Genomic DNA, 16840 nt, shown 5'->3' on the forward strand with positions numbered 1-16840 from the left:
TAATAAGTTTATTTAGTCTTTTTTGCATCTCCAGCACCGATGCTGTCCCCTCCCCGCCATAAAGCCGCAAAGGGGATTGCTCTCAACACCACGTGAGCACCAGGAAACTGGTGGGGCCAGCAGCCATTACACCCTGTGGTCTGAAACAGCCCTGCAAGTTCGTTTTATTCACAACATGGCAAAGGAGCAGCGATCAAATACCCGAGTACAGTATCTGCCTCCATCGCCGGACGTTCATCCGCCTGACGAAGAGCCCATCGGACCCGCCTCGACCAAAATTCAAAGTATTTGCATATACCACCCCCTGGATTCATATTCTTGCAGGCATTCCCAGTAAATACAAAGAAACAGTAGAATCAATTCAGATATCTGATGGCGGAGGGGAGGGAAGTTGATTCTGAAATGCATTTTCTCTGCTATTAGACATTTCAATCCAGGAAATAAGATTACGAGACGCTCTTTATCCGTGCTTCTCGCAATCTTATAAACCTTTGGTTATTATTTTTAAATACAATTGAACTCTGCATAACGCTTTGTCCTTGAATCTAGGAATTAATAAATGTGAAGATTCTTGTGAAGATGTTTTCATTATGAATAAAGTTTATTTTAGTTTTAAAAATGTAAATCTTACACATTTTTATATATAGATTACCACTTGTTGAAATAGAAGTATTTTTTGTGTGTGTTGTTTGTTGTGTTAATACAGCAACTTCTGTATTTTCTGAATAATATAAGGAGGCATAGGAAGGTGAAAGCTGTATCTTATGGTACTAAAATGCAAATAAACATACTGTAGCAAAAAATGTAAATCTCTATCAGATCTTCCCTCGGCCTCCACCAGTCCAGAGAAAACCTGTACAAAAAGGACGGGTTGCACTTGAATCCGAGGGGGACCGATATCCTGGCGGGAAGATCTGCTAAGGGTATTGGGGAGAGTTTAAACTAGAATTGCTGGGGGGGGGGGGGTGGGGGTGGGTGGGAACCGAACAGAAGTGTCTGGTTGGCTCACAAATGGAGAAGGCTTGTAGACAGTGTGAAAGGGGGTATAGGCAGGTGATAGAGAAGGGACGCACTCAAGACTAATGGTTTGAGATGTGTCTATTTTAATGCGAGGAGTATCATGAATAAAGCGGATGAGCTTACAGCGTGGATCAGCACTTGATGATGTTGTGGCCATTACAGAGATTTGGATGGTGCAGGGGCAGGAATGGCTACTTCAAGTGCCGGGTTTTAGATGTTTCATAAAGGACAGGGAGGGAGGCAAAAGAGGTGGGGGCGTGGCACTGTTGATCAGAGATAGTGCCACGGCTGCAGAAAATAAGGAAGTCATGGAGGTCTGCGGAATCTCTTTGGTGGAAGTTAGGAACAGGGAGGGGTCAATAACTCTACTGGGTGTTTTTTATAGACCACCCAATAGTAACAGGGATATCGCGGAGCAGACAGGGAAACAGATTCTGGAAAGGAGTAATAATAACAGGGTTGTTATGGTGTGAGATTTTAATTTCCCAATTATCGATTGGCATCTCCCTAGAGTGACTGGTTTAGAAGGGGTGGAGTTGTTAGGTGTGCTCAGGGAGGTTTCTTGACACAATATGTGGATAAGCCTACAAGAGGAGAGGCTGTACTTGGTCTGGTATTGGGATATGAACCTGGTCAGGTGTCAGATCTCTCAGGTGAGAGAATAGGACCAATCAAGGGATCTTGCCGATTGTAGGGATGACTTACAGCAGACTGAAAAACGTGTATGTAGATGTTAAGGATGTGCTGGAGCTTTTGGAAAGCATTAAGTTGGACAAGTAACTGGGACCGGATGGGATGTACCCCGGGCTACTCTGGGAAGCGAGGGAGGAGATTGCTGAGCCTCTGGCGATGATCTTTGCATCATCAACGAAGATGGGAGAGGTTCCGGAGGATTGGAGGGTTGCAGATGTTGTTCCCTTATTCAAGAAAGGGAGTAGGGATAGCCCAGGTAATTATAGACCAGTGAGTCTTACTCCAGTGGTTGGTAAGTTGATAGAGAAGATTGTGAGAGGCAGAATATGATTAGGAAGTCAGCATAGCTTAGTCAAAGGAAACTATGCCTTACGAGCCTGATGGAAGTTCTTGAGGCTGTGACTAAACACATTGATGAAGGTGGAGCGGCAGGTGTAATGTATATGGATTTAAGCAAGCATTTGATAAGGTACCCTATGCAAGGCTTATTGAGAAATTAAGGAGGCATGGGATTCAGGGAGACATGGCTTTGTGGATCCAGAACTGGCTTGCCCACAGAAGGCGAAGAATGCTTGTAGAAAGGTCATATTCTACGTATTGGTCAGTGACCAGTGGGGTGTGCCAGGGATCTGTTCTGGGACCCCTACTCTTTGTGATTTTTATAAATGACCTGGTTGAGGGAGGAAGTGGAGGGATGGGTTAGTAAGTTTGCTGATGACACAAAGGTTGGAGGTATTGTGGATAGTGTGGAGGGCTGTCAGAGGTTACAGCACGACATTGATACGATGCCAAACTGGGCTGAGAAGTGGTAGATGGAGTTCAAGTGTGAAGTGGTTCATTTTAGTAAATCAAATATGATGGCAGAATATAGTATTAATGGTAAGACTCTTGGCAGTGTGGAGGATCAGAGGGATCTTGGGGTCTGAGTCCATAGGACACTCCAAGCGGTTGCACAGGTTGACTCTGAGGTTAAGAAGGCATATGGTGCATTTTTCTTCACCAATCGTGGGATTGAGTTTAAGAGGTGAGAGGTAATGTTGAAGCTATATAGGACCCTGGTCAGACCCCACTTGGGAGTACTGTGCTCCAATTCTGGTTGCCTCACTACAGGAAGGAGGTGGAAACCATGCGGAGGAGATTTACAAGGATGATGCCTGGATTGGGGAGCATGCCGTATGAGAATAGGTTGAGAGACCTTGGCCTTTTCTCCTTGGAGCGACAGAGGATGAGAGGTGACCTGATAGAGGTGTACAAGATAATGAGTCATTGTGTGGGTAGTTGGAGGCTTTTCCCCAGGGCTGAAATGGCTAACATGAGAGGGCATATTCTTAAGGCGCTTGGAAGTGGGTACAGAGAAGTTAAGCCTAACTGGAGTTCTAGCAAACAGCAATGTAACTCCCAGATCGCTGTTCTACCACACTCCTCAGTTCCTGTGCTTCACCGTAGGTGAGACCTGTACTGGTCTGTCCTCCCAAAGTACAACACCTCACACATTCAATTCAATCTGCCAATTTTCAGCCCATTTTTCCAGCTGGTCCAGATCCCTCTGCAAGTCTTCCATTTCACATTCAAAGTATTATATCATAAAATAGCTCATCGAGTTTGCAGTGCCATTCCATCGTGGCTGATTTATCATCCCTCTCAACCCCATCTGCCCACCTTCTCCCCATAACCTTTGACACCCTGATTAATCAAGAACCGATTAACCTCCAGTTTAAATACCCCCAATGACTGTGCCCCCCACAGCCACCTGTGGCAATGAACTCCACAGGGTCAGCACCCTCTGGCTAAAGAAATTGCTCCTCATCTCTGTTCTGAGGCTGTGCCCTCTGGTCCTGGACTCCCCCACTACAGGAAACATCCTCTGCACACCCACTCTGTGTCCTCTGGTCCTAGACTCCCCCACTATAGGAAACATCCTCTCCACATCCACTCTGTGTCCTCTGGTCCTAGACTCCCCCACTATAGGAAACATCCTCTCCACATCCACTCTATCTGTCCCCTCTGGTCCTAGACTCCCCCCCCCCCATAGGAAACATCCTCTCCACATCCACTCTATCTGTGTCCTCTGGTCCTAGACTCCCCCACTATAGGAAATATCCTCTCCACATCCACTCTATCTGTGTCCTCTGGTCCTAGACTCCCCCACTACAGGAAACATCCTCTCCACATCCACTCTATCTGTGTCCTCTGGTCCTAGACTCCCCCACTACAGGAAACATCCTCTCCACATCCACTCTATCTGTGTCCTCTGGTCCTAGACTCCCCCACGATAGGAAACATCCTCTCCACACCCACTCTATCTGTGCCCTCTGGTCCTGGACTCCCCCACTATAGGATGGTCCTGGACTCCCCCACTATAGGAAACATCCTCTCCACATCCACTCTATCTGTGTCCTCTGGTCCTAGACTCCCCCACTATAGGAAACATCCTCTCCACATCCAATCTATCTGTGTCGTCTGAACCTAGACTCCCCCACTACAGGAAACATCCTCTCCACATCCACTCTATCTGTGTCCTCTGGTCCTAGACTCCCCCACGATAGGAAACATCCTCTCCACACCCACTCTATCTGTGCCCTCTGGTCCTGGACTCCCCCACTATAGGATGGTCCTGGACTCCCCCACTATAGGAAACATCCTCTCCACATCCACTCTATCTGTGTCCTCTGGTCCTAGACTCCCCCACTATAGGAAACATCCTCTCCACATCCAATCTATCTGTGTCGTCTGAACCTAGACTCCCCCACTATAGGAAACATCCTCTCCACATCCACTCTATCTGTGTCCTCTGGTCCTAGACTCCCCCACTATAGGAAACATCCTCTCCACATCCAATCTATCTGTGTCGTCTGAACCTAGACTCCCCCACTATAGGAAACATCCTCTCCACATCCACTCTATCTGTGCCCTCTGGTCCTGGACTCCCCCACTATAGGAAACATCCTTTCCATGTCCACGCTATCTGGGCCTTTCAATTTTTGATAGGTTTAAATTAGATCCTCCCCATCCTCGAAACTCCAGCGACTGCAGGCCCAGCATCATCAAATGCTCCTCAAATATTCACCCTTTCATTCCTGCAATCATTCTCTGATCCTCCTCCAGTGTCAGCACTTCCCAAGTCTGCTCACTCTACTCCAGGCGTGTCTGACCAATGCTGCTTAAAGCCTCAGAGCCACATTCTTGCTTTTGTAGTCTAATCCACTGAAAATGAAATGCTAACATTGCATTTCCTGCTGATTGCACCAACCGAGTCTTAAATATTGATAATGATTCAAAATCTGCTTATAGACCATCGAGTATAAAAACGATGTATTAGACCATAGGACACAAGGGCAGAATTAGGCCATTCAGCCCATCAAGTTCACTGTGCTATTCCATCATGGCTGATCCTGTATCCCACTCAACCCCATATACCTGCCTTCTTGATCTACGCTTTGATACCCTGACCGATCAGGAAACGATCAACTTCTGCCTGGGACTTTGCCTCCATCACAGTCTGTAGCAGAGCATTACACAGATTTACTGGCTATATAAAAAAAAATGGTCATTACCTCCGTTCTAAATGGTCACGCCTCGAACTTGAGTCTGTGCCCTCTACTTCTGGATACCCCTACTCTAGGAAACACCCTCTCTAGTCTTTTCAACATTCAGTAGGTTGTAGGTACTTTGAGGTGGGGAGATTCTACAGAGCCTCCCTCCCACCTTCTCATGGATGGACAGCTAATGTTGGCCTTGCTATGCAAACCCGCACCTGTAACTCTATCCATCAGAGCACTGCAGCACTGAATCCAGTCCTTCCACCCATCTAGTCACCGCCCGTCCCAATGGTCTGCACCCGGACCAAAGCCTCCCATCCTGTGAGATGTTACATTAAAACAGGCAACCATCACCTCCACTGGAACTCATTCCACGTCTCACCACCCTCTGAGTGAAGAGGTTCCTCCTCAGGCTCCCCTTAAGTACTTCACCTTTCACCCTTAACCCATGACCTCCAGTTCTAGCCCTGCCCAACTTGCTTGCGTTGATCCTGTCTCTGTACCCCTCAGCATTTTATCTCCCTGGGCCAGATCTGGTGGAAAGATTCAGCAGGTCAGGGAGCACCTGTGGATCTGAAAGAGTCGACGATGTTTTGGGTCCAGACCGATAAAGGGAAAACAGCAGAGAGAGTGGTATCTGTGGGTGGCTCACCTCCCGGGAGCGTTACGTCCCCACTAAGGTGGGTGCAGAACCATTGCAGGGGCACCCAGCTATTGTCCTGCTGTTGAACCGGGTGGGGTGACAGCGCACCTCAGCCTGTATAAACACTACATCAGCCAGTCAGAAATGTGTAGAGTATTTATTCACAAAATAACAGCTGCTATTTTACAGTTTAGAAATTGAGAAAAACACAATCCATCTCACAAGAGAGCTGGACTTTCAACATCCATGCAACACACACAAAATACTGGAGGAACTCAGCAGGCAAGGCAGCGTCTCTGTTAAAAAGCACAGTCGACGTTTCTGGCCGAGACCCCTCAGCAGGACTAGAGGAAAAAGATGAGGAGTCAAGAGTAAGGTGGGGGGGGGGGGAAGAAAAAAAACACAAGTTGATAGATAGGAAGGGATGAAGAAAAGAGTTGGGAAGTAACTGTTGAAGAAAAAGTGTGAGGAGCACCAGAGAGAGGTAACGGGCAGGCAAGGAGATAAGGTGAGAGGGGGAAATGGGTATTCCCAGAAGGTCGAGAAATCAGCTTCTCCAACCTCAGCGTGGCCTCATCATGGCAGGTCGGAATGGGAAGTGGAATTAAAATGGATTGCCACTGGGAGTTCCCTCTTCTTCTGCGACAAAGCAGTTTTCCAATCTACGCTGGATCTCACCGATATACAAAAGACAACACTATGAGCATGTGGATACAACAGATGACACCCGTGCTCTCACAGGTGAAGCGTCGCCTCACCTGGAAGGACTGTTTAGGGCCCTGGATGGTAGTGAGGGAGGAGGTGTAGAGGTAGATGAAGCACTTGTTCTGCTTGCAAGGATAAGTGGCAAGATGGAGATCAGTGGGGTGGGACGAAAGGACAAGGGAGTCACGCAGGGACCGACCCCTGTGGAAAGCAGAAAGTGGAGGGAAGGGGTGCTTGGTGGTGGGATCCCGTTGGAGTTGGCGGAAGTTACGGAGAATTATGCGCTAGGCGCGGAGGCTGGTAGGCGAGGACAGGAGGAGCCTTATCCCTGGTGGGGCGGCAGGAGGATGGGGTGAGGGCAGATGTGCGCAAAATGGAAGAGATGCAGTTGAGGGCAGCGCTGATGGTGGAGGAAGGGAAACCTTTGGAATGTGGGAGGCAACAAGAAAACCTGGAGGAAACCTACTGGTCTGTGGTTCGTTTTTACACATCTATACTCGTCTCCTCCTACAGAAGAGCAGTAGACAGCACCCCAACATGCTGCATCAGTACTTGGTACAAAAACTCTACAGTGGCAGACAGAAAGGCTCCACAGCTGGTAATCAAAATTGCCCAAAGCATCACTGGCACTCGCCTACCACCCCCAAGGATACACACACAGCAACATCATGACGAATCCCATCCATCTGCCCCCACCCCCACCAAATAACAGATGCCACAGTACTGTAGCAGTCAAACACAACTGCTTTACTACGTTATCAGTCTCTAATTGCCGTTTGATTCCTGCTGCTGTCTGTCGTACTTTCTCCCCATGGCCCTATGTTTCCTCCAGGTTGTCTCATTTCCTTCCACATTCCCAACATGTTACTAAGTTCAGGACGTGCTATGCGGACACCAGAAGCTTGTCTATACTTGCAGGCACAGCCCTCGCTGATCTGATTTTATGCAAACTATGGATTTCACTCTATGTCTTTATGTAATTCCTCCAAGGGGACCTCAGCCTTGTCGTAGGGTTCAGAGACTTGTGTGCCTCAATGACCCGGAGAGCTACGTGGGCTGGACTCAGAGCCTCTTGGTAGGGCCACCCAAGCCAAACAGGTAAAAGGACACAGGCCAGACCAAGAGCGATCCACTGGTCTTGCGGGTTTAGGTGTTCAGCTCAGGGCTAACAACCCAGTCTGGTCAAAAAGTATTGTTCTGAAATGAAGAACCCCGAGACTCCATGACTGGCAGCAGTGAAAACCAGGGAAAGCTACTGTCACGATGAAGGAAGCCCTGAACACCGGCAGAGATCGAGCTTCATTTGACCCCTGAAGGACAACTTGGTACCATACCATCAGGGCTGAAATGAGGACCCTGGGGCACAGCAGAGAGGACAGCCAAGGACAGAGAGAGGTGGAAAATCTTTATTACTGCCCTGGATGCCAGCAGTGACCAACTAACAGTAACGAACTAACTGCTGGGAGGCCAGGCGTAAAGTGCTGACAAGACCGGAAAGGAAGGGGGCAGAAGCCAGAATAAGGTGGGGTGAGAGGGAAGGAGTACAAAGCAGGAATGGAAAGCCACCTGAGACCCTGCCTCTTCGGGCAGACAGTGAAGGTGCTCAGATGGACAAGATGCTGGAGGGGCTCAGCAAGTCAAGGTGTCCAAACCAGTGCCCAAAATTTGGAGTCAAGGATGCGGATGGCTTGGTTGGTCAACAAGGCATAAGATAATGCAGTTGGCACTGGAGAGTGTGGGAAAGACCAGAACATTTCTGGCCATAGTCACTGGTTCGCATAGATGAGTTGGTTGGGGATGCCCAAACAGCACGAACTCTTTATGCTGAAGGAGCAACTTTACAAATCTTCAGAGACACTCCCTTCTTTGGGAGGTGGAAGAAGGGGAATAATATCATCCCCTTGAAAGGGCACTTTTCAAATGTATGGAGATGAGAGTTTGTCTCAGTATCGTAGAACAACACCTTTCCCTCACTGTAGTTGACATATATCCCAATCACCTGTATCTTCTCCTGGACCCACGGTTTGATGGAGATCTGTACATTGGTGCTGTTGTTGACTCTGAACTCCTTCTCATGACATCCAATGGTCCAGAATCCATTATCTGGACTCAAAGGTATCTCCCCCTGCCTCGCTGTCTTATCCAAGGCCACTCCCAGGTCCCATTCCGAGTTTCTTTCCACTTCCACCTCCCAAAAGTGTCTGCCGGAGCTGAATCCTTCCTTTCCCAACACCGCTGATATGGACCCAAACCCCTTGCTGCTTTCAGCAGGAATCCCCTGCCTGACGTGGCTCACAATGGTCAGATCAGGAGATACATCCAGGTTCGGGTGTGCAGCCTCAAGGTTCAGTGTCACAGAAACTAATAGGGTGGAAAGGAGAAGGAAATGTTCAAGGCAAGATGATGAGAGTTAACCAACATCAACATTTTACCCCTCTAACCCTGGGGCGTATTCTACTCCCTGCAGAACGTGCAGGAATTCTAGGATTGAAATCTAGGGTGTTCGATCAGGTTTGTGGTGGAGAAAGGCCAGTGGAGGGTGGACTCTGTTGGTCAGGGATGACCATGGGTGATGCGTTGAACCACGCAGCTGATGAATCCAAAGGAACGGCAGAGACTGCTATGGTTTGGCACAGGAGTTGCCTGCCAGTATTGAACTCCAGGGCTGCCTAATGGACTCGAGCTCCGGATTCCACCCCTCCCACCCCTCGGGACTCACTCCCAAAGCCTTCTCCATGAGCGGGTATAGCCTCAAGGCAGCGCAGGCTTGAGATCAGAGTTTTCCTGCTCTTAGATGGAAAACCCCAGCATTTCTGCATGGAGTGCCAGGAACCTGCCTCTGCCCCTTCTCCTGTCAGTAGAAACTGCTCCCCCAGGCTTAATAGCTGAGCCACACGCGAGGGCCAGGAGCTGGATTTCGTTGCCAGAGGCTATTTGAGACGCACGCCACTGGGAGCTTTTAATAGGTAGTTGGACCTTATCCCCACTATACCCCCCTGCCCTGGCTGTAACAGCTTTAAGGAACCGGTGGGTGGGGTGGGAATGAACAGGTTATTCACATAGCAAACAGGTTTTAACGATCTGGGAAAGGGCCTTGAACCACATTCAACATCAATTTCCCAAAGGAGAAGTGGATAAAGGTGGGAAGCTGAGATTTCCAGGGGAGAGATCAGCACAGGCTGAATGGATCACAGCGACCATCCCTCCGTGAGGTTGTAATGGAAAGTCACCGACACGCACAATCCAGCCAAGACATTCTGAGCAGAAGATCTTACCAGCAACTCTTTTAATTCTTTTAATGGCTGAAAGTTAAAAGAAAAAGGATTAATATGATCCACTGCTGACTCAGAATCTGGGTAATTATCACAGGAAATTGGTTGCTTTGTGGCAACAGTACACTGACAACGGGCGGGCAGATTGACAGATGGAACAAAAGGTGATGAACACTGAGGTAGACATAGCCGAAGGGTCCCCTATCTCTATTCCCAGGACAGCAAAGTGAGACTCTGCTCCACCCAATCAGACGGGGAGGGGTTCACTACTGAAGTCCTGGAGTAGGCTCCCATGTTGCAGAAACCACGGCCACCCAACTGGAGCAGTGGAAGTTGGGATGCAAGTTTGATGGGACATGTGGTGACATGGATGGGTGACAGGATTTCAGCTGCTGGGATGGATATCTGTAGATACCGACTAAAGTTTAACAAGGCCAAACACCAAGGGGCAAGATTTTGCTAAAATGTTGAACTGTGGGCAGCAGCATCGTTAACTTTGATGGTGGTCACACTATTTAAGTAGTCTCCATGGCAATAAACGTCATCTGGAACCCGACACAGCTACCTGGTGTCAGGGGCACAGGGGACAGGTTCCCCTTCAATTTCCACTCCAAGTCAAATCCCACCACTGTCACTGGGTCCATCTCCTGTGCCTCACCCCAACCCACCTCCTGTACATATCGCGAGACTTACCCATTTTTGGGAGAATACGTATCTCTCCTGAAAGATAAAAGGCCAAGTGTTAAAAAGATCCACACAACTTCAAGTTTCCAGGTGTCACCATGTCTGAGGATCTACCCTTGATGCAAATATGGAAAAGGTGCAGCAGCAGCTGGATTTCATTAGGAGGTTGAGCAGATTTAATGTGTCACCAAAGATACTCAGCAAGACCAAGAAATTGCTTATGGACCATCAGGAGGAAGTCGAGGGAAACAGCAGCAGGAGTGGCCGTCCAGCCTGCTCTGACCAATATCCACTTACCTGCCTTTTCCCAGAACCCTCAATTCCCCTGCAAAAATCTATCCAACCTTGTCTTAAATGTATTTACTGAGAGAGCCTCCACCGCTTCATTGGGCAGAGAATCAGGGAAGGCAGTTCCTCCTCATCTCCATCCTAAATCTACTGAGGCTACGTCCCCTAGTTCTAGTCTCACCTACCAGTGGAAACAACTTTCCTGTCTCCATCTTATCTACCCCTTTCATAATTTTATATGTTTCTACGAGACCTCTCCTCAGTCTTCTGAATTCCAGAGAGTATAGTCCCAGTGACTTAATCTCTCCTCATTGTCTAACCCCTTCATCTCTGGAATCAACCTGGTGAACCTGCTCTGCACCACCTCCAAAGCCAGTATATCCTTCCTCAAGTATGGAGACCAGAACTGCATGTAGTACTCCAGGTGCGGCCTCACCAGTACCCTGTATAGTTGCAGCATGACCTCCCTGCTCTTGAATTCAATCCCTCTAGCAATGAAGGCCAAGATTCCACTTGCCTTCTTGGTTTGCTGCACCTGCAAACCAATCTTTTGCGATTCATACACAAGCACTCCCAAGTCCCTCTGCACAGCAGCATGCTGCAGTCTTTTACCATTTAAATAATAATCTGCTCTTCCATTTTGCCTTCCAAAGTGGATGATCTCGCATTTTCCAACATTGTTCTTCTTAACCTATCTATATCTCTCTGGACTCTCCGTATTTTCTGCGCAATTTGCTTCTCCACTCAACTTAGCGTCATCAGCAAACTTAGATACACTACACTCGGCCCCCTCTTCCAGATTGTTAATGTATATCGTGAACAGTTGCAGGCCCAGCACCGACCCCTGTGCCACACCGCTCACCGCTGACTGCCAACCAGAGTAACACCCATATATCCCGACTCTCTGCTTTCTACTGGTTAACCAATCCTCTATCCATACTAATACATCAACCCCAACTCTATGCATCCTTATCATATAGGTAAGTCTTAAATGTGGCACCCTATTGAACGCCTTCTGGAAATTCAAGTAAATCCTGTCCTCTCTATCCAGTGTGCTCCTTATATCCTCAAACAGGACCTGCCTTTGCTGAATCCTTGCTGTGTCTGCCTGATGAATCCATTTCTTTCCAGGTGTCTCGCTAATTCTTCTTTAACGATAGTTTCAAGTATTTTCCTAACTACAGATGTTAACTAAGTGGCCTATAGTTACCTGCCTTTTGTCTATATCCTTTTTTGAACAGTGGCCTGACGTTCGCCTTCTCCCAGTCCATCAGGATCTGCCCAGTCCAGAGAATTTTGGTAATCATCACCAAAGCCTCCACTCTAGCTTCTGCCATTTCTTTCAGTATTCTGGGACACAGTCCATCAGGGCTAGGGGACTTATCCATCTTCAGGCCCACTAGTTTGCTCAATACTACCTCTTTAGTGATAGCTATTGTATCGATCCCACTGCATTCATAACATCTCTGATGTGTCCTCCACTGTGAAGAGGCACATACTGTACAGTTGGCCCTCCTTATCCTGGGGGATTGGTTCCAAGACGCCCCCCCCCCCCCCCCGCGGATACTAAAAAACGCGGAGGCCCAAGTCCCTTATTTAACCCCGGACTTTATTTAACCGGTCTCAGTGCAGTGGACATTAGGACCTGCTGGCGCAACTCTGAGTCCGCAATGTTTCTGTTCACAAAGATAATCACAATCACGATTGAAAATAAGGTGGAAGTAATAAAGCGATCAAAAAGAGGTGAAACGCCATCGGTCATTGGAAAAGCGTTAGGCTACAGTCGGTCAACGACCGGAACAATTTTAATGGAGCATGTGAAAGGCCCTGCCCCAATGAAAGCTACGATTATCACTAAGCAACGCAGTGGTTTAATTATTGAAATATGTATGCTTCTTAAGTGTTTTATATGCATAAGAAGGTAAAATATGTACTATCGAAGAACTTTCGACAAACTGACGCTAAATAATACCAGATGTACCCATTCCGACTTCAAATCCGACTTAAAGATGGACTCAGGAACGGAACTCATTCATTACCTGGGGACTGCCTGTACTTTCAAGTCATTTCTAGATTACTTATAATACCCAAAACAATGTAAATGCTATGTAAATAGTTGTTATACTGAATAGTTTAGGGAATAATGACAAGAAAAAATAGTCTGTACATGCTCAAACGACGAGTTCTGGAGAGAGAACTTTGGGTTTTCTGCGGTTGGTTGAATGCACGCATGCAGAACCCACGGATAAGGAGGGCCGACTGTGTATATAGCCAGGGTGCCTGAGACTTTTGCACAGTACTGTACTTGTCAATGTGGAGCGGACAGCCAGTTTGTAAATCAGAAGCAAGATATGTTGAGAGTGGTGAGGGTGGAGCGCCACAGTAGGGGTGTGGGACAGGTGGCAGAGAAGGCGTGCTGGGGGGGGGGGGGGCAAGGGGGTAGTCAAGCCAGGCCGTGAGACACCAGACAAGGTCATTTGATTCCAAATAACTGGTTTACTGATCATTACAGAATGTCTCTCTGGTGCTACACACTCCCTCCCTCTCCCTGCCCCCTTCCACCATACAGACCCATATCAGATTCAGGTTACTCACACCAGTCATGAAATTTGTGACAGCTGTTCAGTGCAATACATAAAATTACTACAGTACTGTGCAGAAGCCTTAGACACCCTGACTATATACATGTGCCTGGCTTTTGCACATTTTATATGTAAATCAGTGAAATATTCATTTTCTTATGTGTTGCATGACAGATATCAAACCGGACTCAAGCACCGTTCATTACGGACAGTGCGAGACAAAACAGCGGATGGGAGGGGCAGCAAAACCCCTCAGGCAACATCTTACCTAGATCCTTATGCAGCGTACCTGACAAGAAAAGACACTGAGATTACTCCACATCAATCACAGATTCCACCCCCCCCCCCCAGCAACTTTGGAATGTGGAGGAAACCCACGCGGCCACGGGGAGAAAGTTCAAAATCCACACAGACCATGGCGGGAATCGAATCTGGGTCGGTGATAGTTGGCACCGTAAAACTTTGCGCTAACCGCAATGCTGCTGAGTGTACATATTACGATGCAGAGCTCAAATCCCCGGCACCCACCGCACAGTACAATGGAAATGCACTGATACAGTCGCCTACCGTACAGAGACTTCTCAGACCCATAGTCCTGGGACATGGGAGTCGGTGGCATTCTTTAAAGCATAAGACATAGGGGCAGATTTATTTTTCCTTTTAACCCCTTTCTCCTGCCTTCTCCTTGTAATCTTTGACGACCTGATTAATCTCTGCTTTAGATATACCCAACGACTTGGCCCTCTCAGGCATCTGTGGCAATAAATTCCACAAAATCAGCACAGTCGAGCAAAAGGATGCCCTCCTTGCCTCTGTTCTAATGGGATGTCCCTGTATTTTGAGACGTTGCTTTTGGTCCTGGACACCCCCACCAGAGGAAACATCCTCTCCACATCCACACTATCTAGGCCTTTCAGTATTAGGTAGATTTCAAGGAGACCCTTAAATTCCAGCAAACTCAGGGGCCACAAGAAAATGTTGCAGCTCTATAAAACCCTGGACTGTGCAGAAGTTCACCAGGAAGCTGCCTGGATTAGAGAGGGTGCAGAGGAGATTTACCAGGATGCTGCCTGGATTAGAGAGGGTGCAGAGGAGATTCACCAGGATGCTGCCTGGATTAGAGAGGGTGCAGAGGAGATTTACCAGGATGCTGCCTGGATTAGAGAGGGTGCAGAGGAGATTCACCAGGATGCTGCCTGGATTAGAGAGGGTGCAGAGGAGATTCACCAGGATGCTGCCTGGATTAGAGAGGGTGCAGAGGAGATTCACCAGGATGCTGCCTGGATTAGAGAGGGTGCAGAGGAGATTTACCAGGATGCTGCCTGGATTAGAGAGGGTGCAGAGGAGATTCACCAGGATGCTGCCTGGATTAGAGAGGGTGCAGAGGAGATTCACCAGGATGCTGCCTGGATTAGAGAGGGTGCAGAGGAGATTCACCAGGATGCTGCCTGGATTAGAGAGGGTGCAGAGGAGATTCACCAGGATGCTGCCTGGATTAGAGAGGGTGCAGAGGAGATTTACCAGGATGCTGCCTGGATTAGAGAGGGTGCAGAGGAGATTCACCAGGATGCTGCCTGGATTAAAGAGGGTGTAGAGGAGATTTACCAGGATGCTGCCTGGATTGGAGAGGGTGCAGAGGAGATTCACCAGGATGCTGCCTGGATTAGAGAGGGTGCAGAGGAGATTCACCAGGATGCTGCTGGATTAGAGAGGGTGCAGAGGAGATTCACCAGGATGCTGCCTGGATTAGAGAGGGTGCAGAGGAGATTCACCAGGATGCTGCCTGGATTAGAGAGGGTGCAGAGGAGATTCACCAGGATGCTGCCTGGATTAGAGAGGGTGCAGAGGAGATTCACCAGGGTGCTGCCTGGATTAGAGAGGGTGCAGAGGTTCACCAGGACGCTGTCTGGATTAGAGAGGGTGCAGAGGAGATTCACCAGGACGCTGTCTGGATTAGAGGGTGTAGAGGAGATTCACCACGATGCTGCCTGGATTAGAGAGGGTGCAGAGGAGATTCACCAGGACGCTGCCTGGATTAGAGAGGGTGCAGAGGAGATTCACCACGATGCTGCCTGGATTAGAGAGGGTGCAGAGGAGATTCACCAGGACGCTGCCTGGATTAGAGAGGGTGCAGAGGAGATTCACCAGGACGCTGTCTGGATTAGAGAGGGTGCAGAGGAGATTCACCAGGACGCTGTCTGGATTAGAGAGGGTGCAGAGGAGATTCATCAGGATGCTGCCTGGATTAGAGAGGGTGCAGAGGAGATTCACCAGGACGCTGTCTGGATTAGAGAGGGTGCAGAGGAGATTCACCAGGATGCTGCCTGGATTAGAGAGGGTGCAGAGGAGATTCACCAGGATGCTGCCTGGATTAGAGAGGGTGCAGAGGAGATTCACCAGGACGCTGTCTGGATTAGAGAGGGTGCAGAGGAGATTCACCAGGACGCTGTCTGGATTAGAGAGGGTGCAGAGGAGATTCACCAGGACGCTATCTGGATTAGAGAGGGTGCAGAGGTTCACCAGGACGCTGTCTGGATTAGAGAGGGTGCAGAGGAGATTCACCAGGACGCTGTCTGGATTAGAGGGTGTAGAGGAGATTCACCACGATGCTGCCTGGATTAGAGAGGGTGCAGAGGAGATTCACCAGGACGCTGCCTGGATTAGAGAGGGTGCAGAGGAGATTCACCACGATGCTGCCTGGATTAGAGAGGGTGCAGAGGAGATTCACCAGGACGCTGCCTGGATTAGAGAGGGTGCAGAGGAGATTCACCAGGACGCTGTCTGGATTAGAGAGGGTGCAGAGGAGATTCACCAGGACGCTGTCTGGATTAGAGAGGGTGCAGAGGAGATTCATCAGGATGCTGCCTGGATTAGAGAGGGTGCAGAGGAGATTCACCAGGACGCTGTCTGGATTAGAGAGGGTGCAGAGGAGATTCACCAGGATGCTGCCTGGATTAGAGAGGGTGCAGAGGAGATTCACCAGGATGCTGCCTGGATTAGAGAGGGTGCAGAGGAGATTCACCAGGACGCTGTCTGGATTAGAGAGGGTGCAGAGGAGATTCACCAGGACGCTGCCTGGATTAGAGAGGGTACAGAGGAGATTCACCAGGACGCTGTCTGGATTAGAGAGGGTGCAGAGGAGATTCACCAGGACGCTGTCTGGATTAGAGAGGGTGCAGAGGAGATTCACCAGGATGCTGCCTGGATTAGAGAGGGTGCAGAGGAGATTCACCAGGACGCTGTCTGGATTAGAGAGGTTGCAGAGGAGATTCACCAGGATGCTGTCTGGATTAGAGAGGGTGCAGAGGAGATTCACCAGGACGCTGTCTGGATTAGTGCAGAGGAGATTCACCAGGATGCTGTCTGGATTAGAGAGGGTGCAGAGGAGATTCACCAGGACGCTGTCTGGATTAG

General features: G+C 48.8%; 1 protein-coding gene across 1 annotated transcript in view; it reads right to left on the bottom strand.

The window, feature by feature from the left end:
- Window positions 1–6036: 6036 nt before the first annotated feature.
- LOC132394725 (butyrophilin subfamily 2 member A1-like) overlaps window positions 6037–16840 on the bottom strand; it is a 30912-nt gene continuing 20108 nt past the window's right edge. Inside the window, exons 9-12 of the mRNA XM_059971110.1 lie at window positions 13695–13715; window positions 10566–10592; window positions 9876–9902; window positions 6037–8961 (exon numbers count right to left, since the gene is read on the bottom strand). Of these exons, the coding sequence (XP_059827093.1) occupies window positions 8420–8961; window positions 9876–9902; window positions 10566–10592; window positions 13695–13715 (617 nt within the window). The 3' untranslated portion in view covers window positions 6037–8419. The remainder of the gene's footprint in view (window positions 8962–9875; window positions 9903–10565; window positions 10593–13694; window positions 13716–16840) is intronic.

This window comes from Hypanus sabinus, chromosome 5 (assembly GCF_030144855.1).
Source record: "Hypanus sabinus isolate sHypSab1 chromosome 5, sHypSab1.hap1, whole genome shotgun sequence".
Taxonomy (NCBI): Eukaryota; Metazoa; Chordata; class Chondrichthyes; order Myliobatiformes; family Dasyatidae; genus Hypanus; species Hypanus sabinus.